At 39.1% G+C, this 21,800-nt stretch overlaps 3 protein-coding genes across 5 annotated transcripts; all 3 read left to right on the forward strand.

The window, feature by feature from the left end:
- Positions 1-34: 34 nt before the first annotated feature.
- On the forward strand, positions 35-768 carry LOC108601173. The gene is made up of 2 exons (XM_017989106.1): positions 35-390; positions 452-768. Exons 1-2 carry the CDS (start codon positions 343-345, stop codon positions 749-751), a joined length of 348 nt encoding a protein of 115 aa, XP_017844595.1. The 5' UTR covers positions 35-342; the 3' UTR covers positions 752-768.
- Positions 769-5,548: 4,780 nt separating this feature from the next.
- On the forward strand, positions 5,549-7,440 carry LOC108597950. The gene is made up of 3 exons (XM_033293712.1): positions 5,549-5,564; positions 6,264-6,437; positions 6,911-7,440. Exons 1-3 carry the CDS (start codon positions 5,549-5,551, stop codon positions 7,438-7,440), a joined length of 720 nt encoding a protein of 239 aa, XP_033149603.1.
- A 3,547-nt stretch (positions 7,441-10,987) lies between these two features.
- Positions 10,988-18,199, forward strand: LOC108599324 (neurofilament medium polypeptide). 3 transcript variants are annotated; one of them, XM_017986127.2, is made up of 6 exons: positions 10,988-11,126; positions 14,994-15,125; positions 15,393-15,543; positions 15,612-16,357; positions 16,948-17,153; positions 17,897-18,199. In XM_017986127.2, the coding sequence occupies exons 1-6, from the start codon at positions 10,988-10,990 to the stop codon at positions 18,110-18,112; spliced, it is 1,590 nt and encodes a 529-aa protein (XP_017841616.1). In that variant the 3' UTR covers positions 18,113-18,199. The 3 variants fall into 3 exon arrangements, with proteins under 3 accessions (XP_017841616.1, XP_017841618.1, XP_017841617.1); XM_017986129.2 differs by having other exon boundaries at positions 17,927-18,199; XM_017986128.2 differs by having other exon boundaries at positions 15,612-16,342.
- The last annotated feature ends 3,601 nt before the right edge of the window (positions 18,200-21,800 follow it).

The following is a 21,800-nucleotide window of genomic DNA, read 5'->3' on the forward strand; positions in this document are numbered from 1 at the left end:
TATTTTTAAAAAATTAAAATAATTAGTGCAATGCCTTTTGTTAATGTGACAAAATGTTTGCGATACTCAACAAAATGTTATAATTGACGGCTGGCTGAACGCTTTTTATACAGCTTGGGAGTCACCTGGCTAGGTAAATAAACTCGCATAAGCTGAGCATGAGTCAAGTTCAATGACGAAATAGTAAATTTAAATTGTAAGTGCCAAAGCGTGAAATTGTTGCCATCCCGCCTTAATTTATATAAAATGCTAATGCGCGCGACTAACTGGAGTTAGTACAACAGCCAAGCTAGCACTTGATACAAATAAATTGGATATACCTACATATATATAAAATTCAAAATGTGGAAAAAGTTCTGTACTCTACTGCTCTGCAGCAGCCTCTTGACGGTAAGTTGCTGCTAATTACAATTTAATTATTTTCTAATAAATAGTTTTGCACTCCACACAGGTAGCTAGCGCTCAGATCTACAATCCCTACAACACACCCAGCCCAACATTCTCTACATTGAATAACTATTACAACCCCACACCTTATCCATACAATTATTACAATCCCAATGCGAATAACTATTATAGCAACAACAACGATGTCAAAATACGCATTTGGCCTTATGTCATTGGACAATATCTATATCCTTCATACTATAACAACAACATCAACGATCCCTATGCCTCGTTCAATAATCCCAACTGGCAGAGCTATTATGCCAATGTCTACCAAAATCAAAATAATTGGGGCAAGAAATAGTTTATAAGTTTAAGATTCCCACGCTGTTGTAAAATAAAATTGTTGTAAATGAAAAAAATAGAAAGGTTTTTGTTTTGCTTTGTTTATGTAATGGAAAAATTCTTTAAATTGCTGCGCACATAAAAATGCAAATGGTCTAATCCAATGTTGCAGTCAGAGCAAGCTAAGCCGCTAGGAAAAAATAACCCACACGCTTTTATGACAAGTGACGAGTCACAAAGGCACAGTGGTCAATACAAAGGTAGTTTGTTGAGTAGTAGTAGTTAACATCTAGATGATGAACATTTAAATAATAACAATAATAAGGAATTGAGCATATTGACATTTTTAACTGTATTTTGTTAGCTTACAGTTATTTTAAAAAATAAAATCACATTTTAAGAGTTAACTGACCCTCAAATTTTTAAACTGACTACGTTTATGGGCGTGGTAAGTAGCTGCATTTACTTTAATAATAGCCGTTGCTTGCTATAAATTTAGAATGTATTTTTAACACTGCTAAATTTTCAGTAATTGCAAACGGAAACAGTCCCACTGTGCGCTGCTTGACCATGACATTTATGGATTTAACAGTACGCTGCGCTTGCAACACACACACATACACGCACCTAACGGACTTCACACACAACTGCCGCGGTGTTATAATTTATGTGCAATTATGTAATTCATAAGAGGCCTGAAAATTGTTTAAACAAATGTCTACAGCGTTTTTAGGGTTCATTGCAGTCACAGAGCAATGAACTTGACTTGCAACTGGAAAAATTTGTTCACGCTTTATTAGCCAAAGTTATTCAACACACTTATAGCTTAAGTCTGTAAGCCAAGTTCAAGCTGTAACTGTAAGCCATGTTAATGTGGAGCAATATTATACAAAGAGCAAGCATTAGATCAATAATGTATATTTATGCTTTGGTAAGTACCGTTAATATGTTTATGGCCTTACGCACTTTTATCATGCAAATAGCTCTTGGGGGGGGATTCTAGCACTGAAGCTGCATATTTTGTGAATGGCTTGTTTAGCTACAGAGAGTGGGCAGTCTTTGGCTTTGGCCTGGTGCTGTAAATGGGTCAAAACAATCACAAAGAAGCGTGTAAAAGGTAGCCGGCAAAAACGTTTTGCCTTGAGTTACACACACAAATGAAGAAAACAAGAAATGAGTAAACAAAATGTTCAATGCTGAAGAGTAGTTACTCTTATGTTAGAAGCATAACTTGTAGAGTAGCTAAGATATTCCATTAATATATAAATGTAGTTTTAGGTTACCATTCAAACTAACATAGAGCGTGAATAGTTTTTTTTTATAGTTTAGTATCAACTTCTATAATACAAAATATTAAACTAAATTAGTGCAAATGTTAAAAGTTTCAATCCCTGTCTATAAAGATAAGCTCAAGTTAGATTAAGTAGCATATTAGCTGCTGATGTCGTTATAGCCTAGACTATATACTCTATGCCACATGTTGCAATGTAAACAGCAGCGACGTGAGAGCAATGCTAATAGGTGTAGCTTGTTGAGCTTGTGCTGGGGTTGGGCTGATTTGACTGCAAACATAACTCAGGTCATAGGCACCTAAACCCAGTGTCGCTTGTGACGTCAGCATTATGCTTTTTGTCACGTTCGCTAAAATACATTTTTATGCTTTGTCCATACCATTCGTAATAAAGTCAACAACAGTAGTCGCAGCAGCAGCTGAAGCAGCAAGCTGAAGAGATCTTGTCAATGGAGGCAGCGCTGCTTTTGGCTTGGCTGGCTGCTCGTTTAGGGGAAAATTGTGAAGAAAGTGTTGAAAACGAAATTGTAACTGAGAGCGGTGAGAGTCCAAACATGTTGCCAGCAGAAGAAGCGACTGTAGACTGGTCTGCGTGGAGAGCGACTGCAGACCTTACCAGTTTGGCCAAGTCCATGGCCAAGTGACAGTTAACTTGCACATCTCAAGCGCTGCAGTCGCGTTCAGTAGTCACCCCAAAAGCAAAAAGCAATATAAACAAAATTCGTTATATTTGCTGAGTCAAGAGCTCCTTAGCTTAGATATATACATTTATATTTGCGTGTGCGCGCGTTGCGTGAAAGTCGTTCAAGCAGAGCTTTATGTTAACCAAAATCTATAGCTAGAGTTCAATGAAATAATTAAGGATACACCGAATAACAATAATAGCTTATTATAAAAGTGAAAACAACAAGACCCAAAACAAGGCCTGCAATTAGCCAGCTGCTGTTGAAATAAAAAATTAACGTATCATCATGTGGGTAAGTGAAAAAACAAGAGGAGGATGTGATTAAAGAAAGATTAAAGATAAAAGATACAGAGCTACAAATGTTAAGTGTTAGTTGGGGAGAGGTCATATTGAATTTAAAGATTTTTTGAATTTGAGTTCTCAGCTTAAGTTTAGAGATTTCAGTTTAATTTTTAGCTAAACATAATTTAGGCCACGCGATAAATTTAATATACAAATTTAAGTCTAATGCTTGCTTTATTCAATCGTTAATTGGCAACTAAACGTTAATGTCAAAGATAAAATTAAATTCATTTCTAATTCCAGGATAGATCTTAAATACCTTTATAAAGTCTCAGAAAAAAGGGATGCTTGCTTTATTAAAAAGAAGTGATATAATAAAAAATATATATAAAAATGATTAGTATATACAACTAAAATGAAATTGAAATTTAGTTAACAATTCTTCTAAGCACTTACAGCTTTTATTTATGTTTTAGTTAAGTTTAAAATCAACTGCTGTTGAGTTTACTGACAGCGTTGACCAACTTACCTCAATCGGTGACTCAAAGGAGCTTAAACAATTGTCATTTGTTGACTGTAGACGTGCCCCTTTGAATTCTGAGCATGTTTACAATGTTATTTTCTTTATTTACACGACTTTTGTCGCCTTGCCAACAGATTTTTCAGCTCAACTTTCTATTGAGGCGTGTTACAATTTACGAAAACAGTTGAAGTGCACTATTATTAAATAAAATGGTTTTTTATGACGCATTTGTTGAACTGTAACTTTTAATGTGACATTATCTAATGCGGCTGCTATAAATTGTTTATTACTTAAACAAATGCCTTTGTTGTTTGTGCCCCAACACGTGCCCTAATTGCAGCTGCTTTAAGAGATTTATGGTTTTATTGCATAAAAGACTTTTACAACATTTTATGATCATATGTGACTCTTGCTTTGGGGCGTGATATAAAATTGAAATTTAGTTTTATGCGCAGCCCACTTAGCTTAATAAATTGTGCCTACAATAATTTTTGATCTATAGCCTTGTTTACGAACGCTTACTAGCGCTATAAAAAGTTTAATGTATTTAATTTCTATAATTGCTGCGTACATTAGGCAAATTTGTCTATAGAAATTGTTGTTCATGCAAAATATTCCCATAGTTAAATTAATTTGTAAGCAACAGTAAAATTCTTTTGTCTCACTCTTTTGTCAACAAATTGTTGATAAACAAGCTACACATCAGTTGACATTACCGTTAACAGTCAGGCGCTAATAAGCTGCTGGCGAAATTTTTTCGAGCCTCTTTAAGCCTTAAGTATCACATTGGGTTAGGTCACCGAAAATTTCTCCAAGTGCATGCATATATAATTTGATTGCAGCCTATGACGAAATCGATCCAACAGATGTAAATTAATATATGCATTTCTTCGAAAGAAAGTGAAACTAAGCGGAAAAACTACGGCAAACAAACCAGTGGGCCGGCACTAAGACAATATGTTAATGTGACTTAGAGTTAATTAGGCGTGTGGGGCTCTTTGTCTTTATGTTTGTCAGCGAGACATGAGTAAAATCAGGCATAGGGACCAGCTTAAGTTCTGGTCTTCAACGCTTGCATCATCGTGTTGCAGTGTTGCAGCTACTTGCGGTCCACAATACTCGTGTTTGCAGGAGCCTTCGAAGGCTCTTAACAAGACATAAAGGCGATACCCACAAGACTTGTTTGACCCTTAGAAAAATAAGAGAATCTGCGCTAAAATTATTAAGCTGCGGACAACATTTGTCAACAGAAATATTTATAATGAATCCTCCTTAAGATTATAAAAAGTATAGATAAACAGAGACAGACTTAGCACGGCAGCTGTAGGGGTCAATGCCCTCGTAAACGCTCACATGGTAATTAAATTATTTGCTCCGCAGATTCTTGCCGCTCTTGACAGATTTTGGCCAAAGCCTGATTGTTTTACATGGAAATGTAGCAACGTAGAGCGCTGCATATTTTACTTGGATTTTGTGTGTTTTTTTTGGCGTGTACCGTCGAAACTAAGAACAGATTTAAAGAACTGCGCTTTGCTGGGCGGGCAAGAATATCAGATAGAAATGTTCTTCTACTTTGTGGATTACTCTCTTTGAGGTGGTGCAGGTGTCTTTTGTGCTTTGAATTGCAAAATGGACAAGTCTGGCAGATGACTTTCCTATGTTTGACTAGGTGATTCATATAAAAATTGTAGACCTAAATGTGATTAATAGTGCCTCGCGCGCCCGTAGGACGGCGCGTCATTGCGCATACCATGCTATTCTCTAAGAAGTATCCTTGAAGCATTGGGAGCTCTCTAGGATCTCGTGTAGTACAAAAAGTATCTCCTCTAAATAGCAATAATACAGTCAACAATAATTTATACAGCGCTCTCAGTTTGAAAGTGCTAGTTATTCAAACTGTCTCATTGCATTTTTTTGTGAAGTGGTATAGTCTTCTGCTAACTTGATTAGCAATATCTCTACATTTGGCCAAGCGGGCTCATGAACATACTTAGAATCATATCAAAGATGAGACACAGTTCTTCTAATATGTCAGATGAGACCACATATCAGTAAGTTGATGTGAGACAGCTGTGACTTTAGGTACGGTGGTGGTGGTTTGTGAGACTTTCTTACACCTATTTTTTTAGGTGTGTCTGCTTATGCTGTGTAGCGCTTCTGTGGTACACCCACAATAGTCCGAGTTTACTCCAGACGTATAATATGACTCAAGAAAAGAGATCGCGTTCGCTCAGGTCTTTTTGTGTAATTGTCGCACGCTTTCCACGTGCGCTCGCGCGCCAATGCAGTTTTTCATGAGCGTTAGGGATGTGCGCCCAAACGAACACTCATGCCAACCCCAAAACAATCCGTTTATGTCACCAGGCTAACTCCACACGTGCCAACTTACCTGATGCTGAGCTTTCATTTCTCACAAAGATATTACGCCGCTCGCGCCACGAGCCTCGAACGACCTGTTGTGATTCATGCTGCTAGCAGCTGTGACGTATCTTGAGCGACTGCGAAGACGATAGGAGCGCTAAGCTGACAAAAGACTGTTGGGATCGACTGTCCGGGCAGGTCTCTGCGACTAACGTGAGTCGGTGTCTCAATCGAGGATTTTAAATCGATCGAAATTCTGCTCGACCAACAAGATGCCTGCAAGTCTTGAACATAAATCAGCGTGACGATCCTGTGAGTATCGACGATGATGATGATGACGTAAATGATGGCGATATGATAGGAGTGCTGGTCCGCAACAGTATAAGCAGCGGTCGCCAGCACAAACAATAAGAACCAATTGCTGGCCACACCGGATACCACGGACCTGAGTGTTTGGGGCATAGTGCGATCGCTTTGGAGCTGGGTGCGCAGCGATCTCAGTGAAAGTCTCTTCGGTGATGATGAGGAAAAGCCAGCAGCGGACACGACTACAGCCGCAGTAGGTAAGTTACACATTTTCTCAGCCATTAGAGCAGCAATGACCACATTTACGCAATCGATTGATTAGGCTGATTGTGAGCATTTAGCGGCTTTGATTTGTTTTTCTCAGACGCACTTTCGTTTTCAATAAACGACGAGCTGAAAGCCAAAGCAGCGTTGAGCTGCTTACAAGGTGTTAACAGACAGACAATCATCATCTGTTGAGGTCTTTTTTTATTTCTCATGCAAACTCTCATCTGACTGTAATTTCACTTTGCGCATATTTTCTAAACTCATAATCGGCAACAAGGGCCCAGTGCTGTGAAAATATTTGTCTTTAAATTTATTTGCTTTTTGGACTTTCGCATAGCTTTGGCGTTCAGCTCTGTTTGCGAATGAAATTATATTACTTTGGCATTTAATTTGGCAATAAATATAGCGAGTTATAAATGGTCTGTTGCGCTTTAAACTAATTAACTGCTGCCATTTGTTACAGAGGGACGCACGTTTGGCAAAATACGACGCCTACAAATGGCTCTGATACCCATTATCTTCAAGTTTGGCGTGCTGTCGGCTATGGTGGCTTTCCTAGTGGCCATTGGCATGAAGTCGCTGTTCCTGCTCAAGGTTTTGGTGGTCATGAACGCGCTGGCCATCCTAGGCAAGTTTTTGACGCTCAAAACAAGTTTATTTGGACAACTGGATCATGCAGCGCCAAGCTTTAGCTATCCAGGCTGGAATACCAACGTCAAGGAGTCCTGGGCGCCTACAGGATACAGCGGCACAGCATCACATGGACCCAGCAAGGAGATACATCTGCATATACACGGCAATGCTCAGACACAGGCTGCGCTCGCTGCCCAGGGCTATGGCTATGAGAATACGCAAACCGGTTGGGCCAGTCGCTCGGATCCCTATAATGCGTATCAGCAGCCCCAAGCAGTGGGTGAGCTGGCTGTGCCGAATGTTACCGATCCCATTAACTTGCTGCCCACCAAATATCCCGCCAGATACTTGAGACGTTAAGGCAGTTGTGGGCCTGGCCAATTGACCACCGCAGTAAACATTTAGTCAGCGACTTTTCAGGAGCGCAGCTTTATACACTAACTATAGCTCTAAGTTTGTCATTAAATTATTTAAAAATTATTTATAATAAAAATAGCATACAGTAATAAGTCAAAGTTTGTATTTTTATTGGAAAGCATGCGTACCGCTGTGCTGGCGGCTGCGAGCTTTTGTTGTATCTGATTAATTGGGCGCTTGACATGTGCCACCGCTGAGATTTCTTTTTTTGGCAATGGGCACAAAACAATGGGCGTGCGCAGACGCTACGATTTGCTGTCTAATCATCGACATTATCGCCAACAAACAGCTAGAAGTCAAAGTCATGCGAGCAACAGCGGCAACGGTAGCAAAGGTAAGACGCAAGAAACAATTTCAATCTTTGTTAGCGACGCCTGCGCAGTTAGAGCTTAACGACAATTTGCTTGGCATCATTTATCAAACAAATATTTTCAACAAATTGAAAGTGAAATGGGGCTGACAGTTATTGTTTGGCTTAGCTTTGAATGATTAAGTTGTTAACTTTTGGGTCTAGACGTGCTTATTATAAAGTGTTGGCTATTAAGCTTAATCTATCTTATAGTGTGCGACTTGTAAAAACAACACTTTTCCTATATATCAAATTACTAAAGGTTGAAAATGCCTTTGCTCTGTTAGCGGCTTTATTAAGTGCATAAAGTAAGGTAAATAATTTAAATTTGATCGCTGGCATGCAGTTTGATGTGTGGGCTACGAAAATGGATACTTTGTATGTAAATTGTTATGTAAACTTTCACAAAATATTTAGCGTGATAAGTCGAGTTGTTTGACAAGCTGAGACAGCAAATCTTATTCTTATGCAAAGTCACTTCAGCTTGTGGATTTGAGATTAGATTTAAGGCCGTATGAGTGCATAAAAATGTGACTAGTGAATGAATTATTCAATAAACTTTTATTTTTAATTTCAATTAATTGATTAAATGATTTTTAGAAAAGGTAAGCCAATCATTAGTCACATTTTTGCCTACTCTAGGCTCGCAAGAGTTTGGGCTGTGTCTTAAATATAATTTGTAATTTAATTGTGTTTACTTTTAGTTAACGTTAAAGCAAAAATATGTTAAGCATTTGCTTGAAACTTATAATTTTTAGCAATAAATATATAATACGCATCAATTAATTGAGATATATTTTTAGGCACGCACTGCGCAACCTGTTGCAACATTTTGTCAGCCCTGGTTAGCAAACATGTTGGAGCATGATCAAAAAGCATGCCACGCCATAAATAAAATGTTTTAATACAACACCTCTAAAGTATACAACAGTTTTGCCTGCAAGTTTGTGCCTTAAGTCATTCGTTTTAGCCCATATAAATTGATTTGCTCGCTGCAAACGCGGCGTATGCGCATTGCGCGATTGCATAAATTAATAAAACAGAAAGCACTGGCGACTGCAGACTACAATAATTAAAACAAATTAAAGCAAATTAAAACATAATTAAAATAGTTTTAAGCTTTGAGTTTGGCATGCGCGCATCTAATGGAAAAACCAGAAGAAGCAATACAGATGAAAAAAAAAACTCAACTGACAGCTGTAACAAATTAATGTGGCAAGCAGTAGATCGCTTGTTAAATATTGAACGACTTTAGCTACGCACTGATATGACAACCGCCAACGCCAGCAACTTGCTGCCGACGAAGACAACTGGTACTAGCCATGTTAGTGTGTAGGCCTATTATTGCTACCATAGATTGTTGTCTGGTTGGTGCTACTGCTGCTGCCGCTGATGTCTTTGTTGGTGTTGCGTTGGTGAGAGGCTGCTTAATTAAAGATGCTTTGGCCAAGTCAAGTGTGTGCCGATTAATTAGTAGCAATGCTAAAAAACAAAACAAAATGGCGCACATAATATAAGCGCATACCCTATAAATAAGAAGACAAGCAGCTGTTTTGGCCTACAAGTTTGCAAGGTATGGTTTTGTTGCTTTTGCCTTACAGCGTTTGCTTTGCGTTGTGGCTGCGTTGCCGTCAAATATTCTCACTTGTTTCCAATGCAGCGGCCAAGTTACAACTTGTTGCAGCCAAATCTAAGCTTGGCTCAATGGCTGATCACATAAATTTCACTGCTTTCTAACGCATCAAGCGAGCGCGAGCGTCGCTCGCTGCTGCCGTTTGGCATTGTCGATTATTGAAATACGCCAAAAGGTTTTTTTCATTTAATGCCGTTTGTGCCACAAATCATGAGGCAACGACAGTGGCAGTAGCAGCGGCAGCTTTTGTCTTTGCAAAATGTGGATAATTGCGTCTGACAGCAGCAGACGACAAAATGGACAATGTTTACACTGGGTCTCTAGCTGCTCTCACTGACTCTCCTGGTTAAACATGATAATTGGCTATTGATCAGCTACTGACTTGGCGCCCTATTCCTTACTTTTTTTTTATAATTGCTGCGCGTTTTGGCTGCAAAGTGAAATTTACAGCACACGTGCTTGGCCTCCTAAGCATCGAAGTATACGTAATACGTTTAAAATTTTTGGTCAATCAACTTGTCAGCATTTATAACAAAACTCAAAAAATTGATTATTTATAATGTACTTGGCTTGTATTTTGTTTTTTTTTTGCGCACAACTTTCATTTTAAGCAAGCAGTTGACAGTTGTAAGCAATAGGCAAACAAAATCTAATTCGTTTCAAATGTCAGCGTTTGAGGAGGGCGTGGCTCACAGCCGCTTGCTAATTGCTTGGGTCAATATGAATTAAATACAATTACCAGCAAAGAGCTAAGAAAACTTTCGCTTTTAATATGTTTCGGCTGCGCGTAGAATGCAGGCAATGATGCAACTCTAAAGATTGCGCATACGCAGCGTTAATTTGCTTAGCAAATAAATCAATGGGCAACTGTCAACTGCATAGCGTGGGAGTTTGACGCGGAATTTCGGCAGCTACAACATCTGCAAATTCTTGTGCTTAATGTGCCTTGAGTTATGCATTTAGACGACAGCTTAATTGCGCTCGTTTGCCCAAGCCGCATGCCCAAAATACTGCGCGCCTGGCTGACCAAATCACCAAACAAACCAAAGCAAACTCAAGCAAGCCTCAAACAACCAACCAACGTTGTTGCTGCTGCTGCTGCTCTTTGGTCGGCTCTTTTGGCCAGCAACAAGCTCACTTTCCACAAAGAGCACAACAGCTTTCACATTGCGCTCTTAGCACGGCCGCATGGCGTTTGGTATAAAACTTCTTAGTTATGCGCGTCATGGCTCAATCTTACCTTGAACTTGCTCGTGTGCAGATCGAACGCTGTCTGCTGTCATTTGTTTATACATACCATATAGTGCCGGCAATAGTTTGATAATCCACAAGTGCTTTAATTGTTTTGCATCGAGTGTTTTGGAAAATGGGCACAAGACGCCGTTGCTCGTTTGCGTGTCGATAAATGTGCAAGAAGTAGTAAAAGATATAAATTAAAGACCACACATAAACACAGCTGCAATAGCTATAGTTAACTTGAACACATATAAATAAAAACAAAACACATGATGGATTGGTCCACTGGCCTTGGGCTGTTCTGTCTGCTGCTGCTATTGACATTGACGCAAGCCTGGAGTTTGCCTGCCGCCGCCGCCTGGTCGCCTGTTGCAGCCAGCAAAACGGCACCTGTGGCACGACAGCTTAATGGTAAGTTTGCTATAGCCAAGTTTTACTTTGGCTGACTCAGCTCACACACAATTTCTTTTCTTTTTGGTCAGCCAACAAAAATTACATACATATACAATCAAAAGCAACTTTTTATTGCAGTGAAATTTTTAGCTCATTAAAGCTGTTTTGCTCAGCCAGCCCAGCTAAATTTATTAGCAATTATATCATCAGTGCTAAGCGCCGGCTCAAGCCTTGCCTTTAAGCCCCCTCCAAGGCCTATTGACAGGCCCAATTAACGTTGACTTGCATGCGCAATGCAGCAGAACTAAAAAGCGTACGCCTAGAACGCTGGGCTCTGATTACGTTATGGTACGTTTTTCCAGCTTTGCGACAATTGCCTCAAAATCTGCTGCTAATGTGGCTGGCTGCAATTAGCGCTACACCTGAGCAGCAATAAAGCCATTGCGAGCACTTTAGCACAAGTGTTTTTTGGACTTGTGGGGCTCGGAATATGGGTCGTGTACTTATAAACTAAAACTAGAACTTGCTTGGGTGCTAGTGTGCCAGTCTATAGTAAGGCCAGTCTGCGCATATAATGTCGAGTCATTAAAGAACACGCCAACAAATTGCCAGATGCATTAAGGTAAACGAATTAGAAATACGCTTCATATAATGAGCAATAAGCATTTGTGTTAGCTAGGGCAGGTGCTTGATTGCAACGAGAGCAGAAAGATAACAGCTACAAGAAAGCTGAGATTACAAATGTTATAAAGAAGATAAAACATTAATTTATTTAGTTAATTCAATTTAATTAGTGCATCATTGTAACATTTGATTTAAAGCACTAGTCACTAAAACAAAACGCATATAAACATTTCTAATTAAAGCCACTATGGTATTTATTATTATTTATACGACATCGGTTACATCTCGTTTAAATTAAATATGTTTTAGTGATGTGCTGATGAAATGAAAATTAAATCTTGGAATTGTACTGCGAAAAAATGCTTTAAAATTATTAGTAAAGCTTAAACACCGAAACAAATTTGAATCTGTTAAATAATCAAAATGGTTTTCTTTTCTGTGTATGTTTTAAATTCATTAAAACAGTTAACGATTTAGTTCGAATATTTTCTTTAAACTTTTGTAGGTTTGCATCGTTTACTGTTCATTCAATAAATAATACAAATAAACATTTAATAATGAAAAGAAAGAAATGCTTAAGGTTTTGGCGTGGACTGCTCATAGTTGGCTGGTTGGTTAGATAAATAAATAAACAAAACATATTGTATGACTAACTAATAGCTTTGCTTCATAGGAAAAGCTTTAAGCTTATTGTAAAACTATTTAATATCTTTTTAAAGCATTTAGTTCTGACAATGAGCTTTGCTTGATTCTTAAACAAATCGTTATGCCCTCTACTTAAGTTTACAGAGCATTGTATCAACAACAACAAATGCAAGGTAAATACAACGGCGAAGCAAAGTAGTTGTTGCCTTAGTGGCAGATTCACACATACATACAGATACACACATTTACTCACATACACTTGCTTACATACCAAAGAAAATACTTGCACTCAAGTTGGCAGTCAGCGTACAAATTGCGTCGACACCAAAAAGCAAAACAACCTGAAAAATGCTTATAATTGGGTTATAACCGTCAGCCATACAAACATACGCACACACACACAGAGAGTCTCAGTGTTTGTGTGTCTTGTTTGGTCAACTCTTAATATGAAAACAAAACTGCGCTAACAGTGGCGACATTTTTTTACTTTTTGTAGTAAGTTGTAGGAAAAAATTGTAAAATGAAAAGTGTCGCTGGCCGTTTTTCCACGAAATTGTAGCAAAATTTCATTGAATTTAATTGCTGCCAGTGCGCTTGGCTCGCATTGTACCCAGTTTTGGCCAAACAAATGCCAACAATGTGACAGCTTCCCGCGCTTGTCATTCAATTTCTATAAAGTCATCTCACTCTCTACTCTGGTTGTGTCTTGTCTTGTGGCGGTTTAAGTGACATTGATGTTTGCTATAGTTAAGGCAAACCTCCAGCTGCGATTTGCTTACTTCAACTTCTTCTTCTTCAGCTGCTGCTGCTGGTTGTTAGTTGGGTTTGCTTGTTGGTGTCTTCAATTTAAATTCTGCGGCAGATCGAAACCAGTGAAAGTTTATTGAGCGTTGTGTTTATGGTAAAAGACAGACATACACACATGTGTAACGGTTAATGCTAAAGCATGTTATGCGTGCTGAACAAAAGTATAGACAAGTTTTGAACAAATAAAATTCTTAGACTTTTTTCCGATACAAAAGCATTGCTAGCGGGAAAACTAGCTGTAAACAAAAGCAAAGAATCTATAACTGTTAAAAGCATTTGACATACTAAATTTATAATGAAATTAATATATTTTAAATAGCGAAAGAAAGCGTAACCTACATATATTTAGCTAGGTATATGCTTAAGCCGGGGAAGGTTGATATAAATTATCAAATAAATAAAAATTGGAGATAAAATCGTTATCTGATTTAAAATTGTATGAAAATATTTTTTTTTTTTTATTAAACTTAAAATTTTAAAAAATATTTTTGTACTTTTATTTTAAGAATTTTAACAGCTATAATCTATTACTAAAAGTAGTATTTTTAAACTTCGAAGTATATTTATTTAGGTTAGTAAAAAATGAGAGTATAAGTATAATTTTCTAAAATTTATTTATGTTAATAAAGTGTAAGTTGTTTGCCTCAAGTCTAACTAAATTCACTTTCAAGCCATATATTTTAACAACTTAATCCAATCACGCTGTGTGGCATGGGATTATGCTAATATTTTATGAGCTACTGTTATGCTGCGCCTAGAGCTCTAGGTAAACGCAATTTATGTTAAACAGTTAAAGTTTCTTAGCCTGGCCCAGATGCCCAGCAGCAGCGACAGTGCTGTGTTTACAGTTAGCCACGTCTCGTCACCCATCATCAAGCGCACGCCCTACTCCCCCGCTACTAGATATAGGTATAGTATACAATTGGCTGATATCGTTAGCATAATCACCATGGGCCACGCATAAATTCAAATTTCAATTGCAGTGAAAGTTCACATTGTATCTGAAATTAGTTTAAGACCAGCGCATTGAGCTTTTGTTTTTGTTTTCAGTCATGATTCGCTGAACAGTTGAAGGTGTTTGGCCATAATGCACGCCCAGCGCTAAAAGTGAAAAGACAACAGCGCTAAATGTCAAATGTGCAACTCCACAGGGCATTGAGCGTGGGTTGGCGCTTACAAGGATTTCTTATCTGTTTTAGCTGTCACTAAACAGGCAGAAGCAGCAGCCACAAATGCCAACAAATAATAGAAAAAAGTGAAACAAACAAAGAGGGTGCATCCTGCATGCCTTTGGTTGACAATTTTTAAGCTTTCACTTGGCAATTGAATGTTGCACAGCCAATGCCTTGACTTGGGTCAAAGTACGTTGCATGCGGCAAGCAAACAAAATTTCACTAGACACGACACAGCGATGCGGCAGTTGCTACTAAATACGGCAGCAAACATTGTCGCTAGATAATTACTTAATTTATTTCTGTTTCTTTTCGCTTAACATTTGCATTTATTAATACGATTGCCAAACAATTAAATTGTTAATGCGGCCACAATTAACGGCCAATAAATTACAAACTGCTCTGCACATTTTCACCGTGCACCGCAACTGCAACTTGCAATGTCTGGCATGTGCCACTGACAACCAACTCAAGATGAATACCAATAAACAGCGCCAACCACACAAGGTGTTATCAATGGGGCTGCTGCTTAGCCATTGGTCAGTCGTTGCTTTCTCTTGAAGAGTTACAACTGGAAAAGCTAACCAAATTAGATCTGTCTCGCTACAGTTTTAATAATTCGTACCACTTGTTGCAGATATCTCACCTTACTTGGACCTGGCCTTGTGTCCCATCCGTGGCGAGCCTTGGAGTTGTGCGCGCCAGAAGTCTGCCAGAATTTTGGATGTTTGGGATGGCGAACTTAGTCTGCAGTGGCAGAAGTTGAAAGGTAAGCATGCCACGCCTCTACACACGCACGAGAGAAAACGCCCAACGCAGGTGTTAATTAGCTCTAAAAACTTTACACTTTGTGATTTATGTGCTTTGGGTGAAAATAGAAATTTTGCAAGCTGCAGTTGCAAATACTGAACTTGCAACACCTGCACTAATGTGAGAAAATAATATTAATACTCAACTATAGCCTCGGGCATTTAATTATCTGCTTAGTAGGAAAAATCTTAAATTTTTCTCCCAAAATTTTTATTTTCACACACAGTCGAAGCGGATCGACAGTTGAATGCCACCATAGAGCGACGCGGCTACAGCGCCTCGGAGCTGCCCATCAAAGAGAAGCCATCGACATTGCTTAAAAAAATTGAGATCGGCACGAACTACATGAAGGAATACCTGGCCGAGACTATGGACGGGTAACTAAGCCCCTAACCAGTTGCAACTACAGGTTTCTTAACTTTTTTTCTACCCACATCTCCCGCAGATTTCTTGGCCGCGAGTACGAGTATCAACAAACAACGAAAGCGGCCGTTGATAGTGAAAACGTAGACGATGATGATGAAGAAGCTGATGATGAAGAGCAGGAGGAGGAAGACGATGCAGAGGAAGAAGAGGATGCTGGTGCAGACAATCAAACAGGCGAGGAGGAAGAAGAGGAGGAGGAGGACGACGACGAGGAAGAAACAGATACAGATGCTGAGCCTGAAATCGAAAGTGCGCCAGCGGTCAGCCAACAGTTTGCCAACGATGTGAAAAGCTCTGTGTTTAGCGGCGACAGCGCTTCAAGTGGAGTGGAGTTTATTGAGCTGCAAGATAGTGAGGGCAGTGCGGCAGGAGCGGTAAAGAAGCCCGGCGGTGGCAAGCGTAAGAAGAAAGGCGGCAAGCGCAAGCAAAAGAAGAAGAAGGGTCAGCAGCAACATGAGCCAGCCACTTTGGTGGTGGTGCAACAAGCTGCGCCAGAGCTTCACGAAGTAGATTCTGGACATGAAAGCGGCTCCAGTGTAGTCAGTCATGGGCATGGCGGCGGAGAGCACAAGCCATTTAAGCGGAAGAACAAACGCGGCAAACGCAAGCGCAAGGGACAACATCAAGCTGTTGTGGAGCACGAGTCTAGCGATCATCTGGGTCTGGGTTTGCTGGACGATCTTATTGATGTGGATACGGATGCGCTATTGGGCGGCGGCAAGCGCAAGCATAAATTTTCAACAAATTATGGTAGAAGTAACGGAGGTGTGTGTTGTTTGCTGCGTGTGGTTTTCAATGACTTTAGCGCACCTTTTCCAAAGCACAACTTAGTGCCTATCTATAGTTATAATAATGACTTTGGCCAAAGACTTAATATTCTTGCTGCAGTAATTGATGTTTGATTTTAAATTTATTTATGTTCAATGCAAGCATATTAATTTAATTGTATGGCTGTTACTTTAAATTTTCGGGTCTGCATGTTTTTAGCGCAAGCTGTAGCAGGCAGCTTTGTGTAACGCACATGCGACACATTGCTGGCTGACAAAAGCTCTGGTGTTGGTTTGTTTGCGTGCTTTGGTTTGTGTGCGTGATAAAATTGTAATTCAACTTAGGCTAACTTTTTGTAAATCAAGCGTAGCTTTAAGTTGTTATGCCTGCTCGTTTATCGTTCGTGTTTTGTTATTATTTTTAACGCACAGTTCGCGCACAGCAGTTCATACTAACAAACACCACCCTCCCAAGCGTTTGAGAATATCGCTTAAACATTTTTATGTTGTGTTTGGAATGCGTTACTTAGACCTAAGTGCTAACTGACAACAAATCACTCTAAATACGTTATGTATACATTTCAACAGTTACGCGCGGCAAGAAGAAGAAGAAGAAGAAGGCTCTGGCCAAGCTGGTGCTGTTGGGTTCGTTTTTGAAGGCCAAGATCGAGCTGCTGCTGAAGATCTTGGGCGCTCATCTGCAAATCAAGTTCTTTGCCATAGCGTTAATTGGTCTGCTGATCAATATAGCGCGCTTCTGGATTGATGTGAAGCGTGGCGGCGCACCGTCCAAGGTAAGACAACTGGCACCCAACTGGGAGTTGTGTTAACTAATGTGTTTACTTGTTCATTGTTGTTGTTCTCTTGTTGTTCACACACACAAACACACGAGCTGAGATTGCTCGGGTAATAAGACCAATTGCTTCTTGTGCTAAACAAAAACAACTTTTGCACCCTTTTTTGCAGTTCCAAATGTTTACTAATTATAAGTACAGCAAAAGTTCAATGCAAAGTTTAACTATCTCTTGCTCTATCTGACTCTCTTTAAAAACCTATTTCAAGCAAACATGTACAGACAAACCTCTATATACAAAACACAGGCGTTTTTTTATGGCTCACTACAGCTGCGGTTTCCGTTTTAAAAAACAGTTGCTACAACCTTCCAAATTGTGCCGTTTGCTAACATATTCAGACCTCTTTGGTTTCAGATTTGGTAAAAAAAAATGTTTTGGACAGCCACGCCACAAAAGCAACAAAAAAAAATAAAATAAACAGCTTATGAATTAAAAAAGTTTTCTCAAAAAACAGTTAGCTAATTTCAAAAACAATGTGTAAGTATAGGCGTGTACCCCCGCCCCCGCCGACCAGTGAACCCCACAACCAACGCAGCTTGAGGTCCCTGAACCAAATAACTAAGTTAAACATTTATAAGCCCAAGCAACCCCAAGTCCTTACACACACACAGACACACTGGGCTCTTTGGTATTTCCTTTGGTGTTTTCTCACTTCACGCCCTATTTGCATCATTTCTAACTAGGTTGTCTATGTCGAACATGCTCATCATCAGCACCATTATGAAGATCATGGCGAGGACTGGGGCGAGCAGGGCGGCAGCTACTGGAAGCGTTCACTGCAAACCGATCCATCCATTGAGGATACCGACTCCGCCACCGATAGCTACCAGGTGAGGACGCAGCAGCAGCCCCAAGATGCCCACCATCTGGCCTATAGAAATCAACATCAGTGGCAGTAACTGGATGCCACTAAAATTTTATGCAACACACAACGTATTTATTTATTATAACGTATTATGAAAGCTGATTATTAAATAATCCCTAGCATATCCTAGTAAACAAAATTAATTTTAGCTCAAGCAAATGCCAGATAAGAAAGAATCTTTAGCTGTTACCCAATTGCCTTAGTAGAGAAATTGAAAATTGAAACTTAAGTTATTTTAATGGAACAACAAACTAGCCTTAAGTTATTTATTGCAAATTATTTATTGTATTGTTTAAAAATGCATTATAAAAATATTTATTAAAAAAATAAACAAATCAGCTCAAACAAATGAATTGCAATTTCTTTTGTTACTTCCTAAAAAATTTTGAGAATGCGGTCACTTAAAAATGGGAAATTTCACCTGTAGCGCCCGAGCTTTCGATTCTAATTTGTAGCCCCAATTCTAGTCCATAATGCGTCTGCTCCATCCCATACCAAATAGCTGCGACGTGTACTATAAATAGATCTACAGACTACAATGTACAATGGGTGTCTCCTCAGCGATCTTGATGAAACGACAATTTGCGCATGCGCAAAAACGTGCGCAGCATTAAATTTATAATTGTGTTTTTTCTCTTCGTTTATTTGCCAAATGTTGATTATTAATTTGAATGTGTGTGTTTTGACAAATGTCAAACAGTTCAATTTATGGCTAATAAATTGTCGCAGCTAATTGCTGTTAGCTGATTGATGTGGACACCCCTGGGGACTGAGGCCTTTGGGCTGTGTGCGAAGAAAGTGAACCAGAGTGCTCTGCGATCGCATTCAGACACGTTTGTGGTTTGCTGGCTACTTATTGATATTGACCTTGTTTAAAGCAGACTTCGGACTCACACTCGCACTCGCACTAATTGAAAGAAAAGCTATAACATGGCGTGGCCATTAAAATGCCACACAGCGGTGGGGACGGGGGCCATAGGCAAATTGACATGCCGCAACATGCGTCTTATCTAGAGACAGACATCGCAGAGTACTTCGTGCAAAGAAAGGCTTATCATTAGCAAAATTAAAATCAATGAAATTGGCCATAAAAATTCGATTGCCCTAAGGGGCAGTGGCAGGGAGGGAGGGAAGGAGGTAGGGGCAGCGCTTGCGTGGGAGCTGCATGTTGTAGGTGTCTGTAGAACGTGTGCCACATATTTGATGTTTGGATATCAGCTAAATAGCGGCAGAAATAGTTTAGTTTACAGTCGCTTTCTAAACTTCAGCATGTGGGCGTGGCACTGGTGGGGACCATACCATACATATGTCATGTAGATACAATCAATAATCTGTGCTCTCTCAACGGCACAAAAGCCAAAAATACCATATGCCATTTAAATCAATTGAAATTCTTAAGGCACAGGGGTTTTTGGCGAATCTGCTGGATATCGGTGAAATAACGGTACAGCGTGGGCAGCACAACGTGCACAGATTTAAGCATTGAAACCCCAAGGAACCGTCTTAGTGGCCAAAAGTGGGCGTGCCAAGCGAATTTTTCGTTTTTGCTCTAGTAATTGACAAGCCTAGGAAACGTGCGTGCGTGCAGCTGTTTGGTCATTTTTTATGCACTCTATAATGTATTTAATTAATTTAACGGCCGTGCACTAGAAAGTGCACGCAATGCATCACGTATACGCGCTGTGTGCACACATTCTCCCTGTCTCTACAAAGAGACTTTTTAAAACGCCCACGTGTCTGTTTAAGTTTTGTATTTGTATTTGATTTTGAAAAGTGCTCATGTTTTCATTTCCATTGCACTTCAATTTGCATTTTAGAAAGCTACATGTGTTTTTCACCATTGCATTAAAACACAATCAAGAAGCACACCAAATATGCAAAATCAAAAGAAAAAGTCAAATTTCTATAGCTTGTTTACTAATGTCCATGTTAACACTGTTAACACTGCCCCGTCTCCCCCACACTGTCTCATTCAATGCTTAATTTGTATATTTTCTTCATAATTCCAGTCATGATTTATACGCCAACTTTGACGTAGAATTTCTGCAAAACACGTCCACTTGGAGCTGGAGCTGGTGCTGGAGCTGGAGCTGTTGTCAAGCGCGCAGATAACACTTTGCACGTTTAAATGTCTGTTTGTTCGTCCGTCTGTCTGTAGACTGATCGGTAGCCTTAGCCAGTCAAGCATAACATGCAGAAAATTGCATTTTATGTTTATTTGTTGTTGCTAAGCGCGAAAAACTTCATGCAGGCATTTTAATGAGGAACATGCTCAAAGGCTCAACTAACAAAGCAATCGCTAAGCTATAGATATGACTAATATAAATTTATGCTCAAAGTGACAAATGCAGATATTGATGGAATTGTCGGCATTGAAAGTGACTAAGGATATTTTATTTAATAGACGGTCGACATACAAATCATATATCCATTTAAAAGTTAGTCAACGGAATTAAATATAATTGTAAATGGTCAAAGCGGAGGTTTGAGTATTTGCCGATAAAGATGGAATGGCGTAAAGCTATCAATAATAATAAGTATTTAAATCTATGTTTAGAGAGATGCGAAACTAACAAATAGCGTCTATGTAATTTTCTTTATTTACAAACATATTCTAACAAAAAAAAAATGAAAACATTAGCCTTGAATTGAAAAAAATAATGCTTAGCCCTGCTCTTCTCATATTCCCAAGAAATTGTTTACACACACATCACTGAGTCAGCTTTGGGTGTCGCCCCTCAGTGAGATTACTCTTGAAAGATTTGCGCGACGTGAGTTTGCAATTTTATGTGTATCAAGTGATGCTCTGAGCAGCCACAATATAAATTCGTTGGGGTTCATTGGCTCGAAAATTGAAGAGCTAGCAAAGGATTATGCAACAAACGAAATATCATCAAAGTTCCCAAAAGCAAGCGTCGCGTCGCGTCGCTTATTAAGACGCATTAGTAACATAAGAATGGTTTGCTACCATTTCGCTTAGTTATGCCTCTAGCTACGTACACACAGACACGTACATTGGTGAATATTACGCTATAATTATGAATTTCTAATATAAAAGTTACACAGCTTGACTGTACACAAAAGCTTGGCGCCCGCCTGCTCACCTTTGTGCGTTCTATCAAAAGCACGTACAGTGGGGCGCGCAGCTGAAAAGCGAAAGCTGCTAAGGCCAATGGCATCGGAAATAGTGAGTGACCATAAATATCAATGCAAGTTAGTTAACAATTGGTTAATAATAATATTTTTTATTAATTACTCGAGCAAGAGAAGTTACTGGTAGCAGTCTAGGCGGTTCTTCAAAGCAGCTTTTTGCTGGTAGCAACTATCTGGCCTGGCATCTTTTAGCCTAGTAGAATCAGCCTGGCATAATAAACAGGCGGCAACAGAGTAGCGTCAAGACATAAGCAGATGCTGTGCTGCACGTAAAATAGTTAGATTTGCATCTCTGCTAACAAACAATACAAAGTACATATATTTAAGCAATTAATGCACATTTAGTAGTGCATGTTAATCAACAACAAATAGCTGATTTTAATTTAATAGAAATATTTATTCATATTCATTTATTAAGTAATAATTATGCCTTGTATTAGTATTTGTACATAGTACAATATATCTAACTCTATATTCGAAGCTTTCCTACTCGTTTCCCTTTAAAAATGAATTCTCCTGGCTTGACTCTGCTGCTAAGACAAAGTTAAGTTCCACAATATGCGTTCCAC

The sequence above is a fragment of the Drosophila busckii genome, chromosome 3L (assembly GCF_011750605.1).
Source record: "Drosophila busckii strain San Diego stock center, stock number 13000-0081.31 chromosome 3L, ASM1175060v1, whole genome shotgun sequence".
Taxonomy (NCBI): Eukaryota; Metazoa; Arthropoda; class Insecta; order Diptera; family Drosophilidae; genus Drosophila; species Drosophila busckii.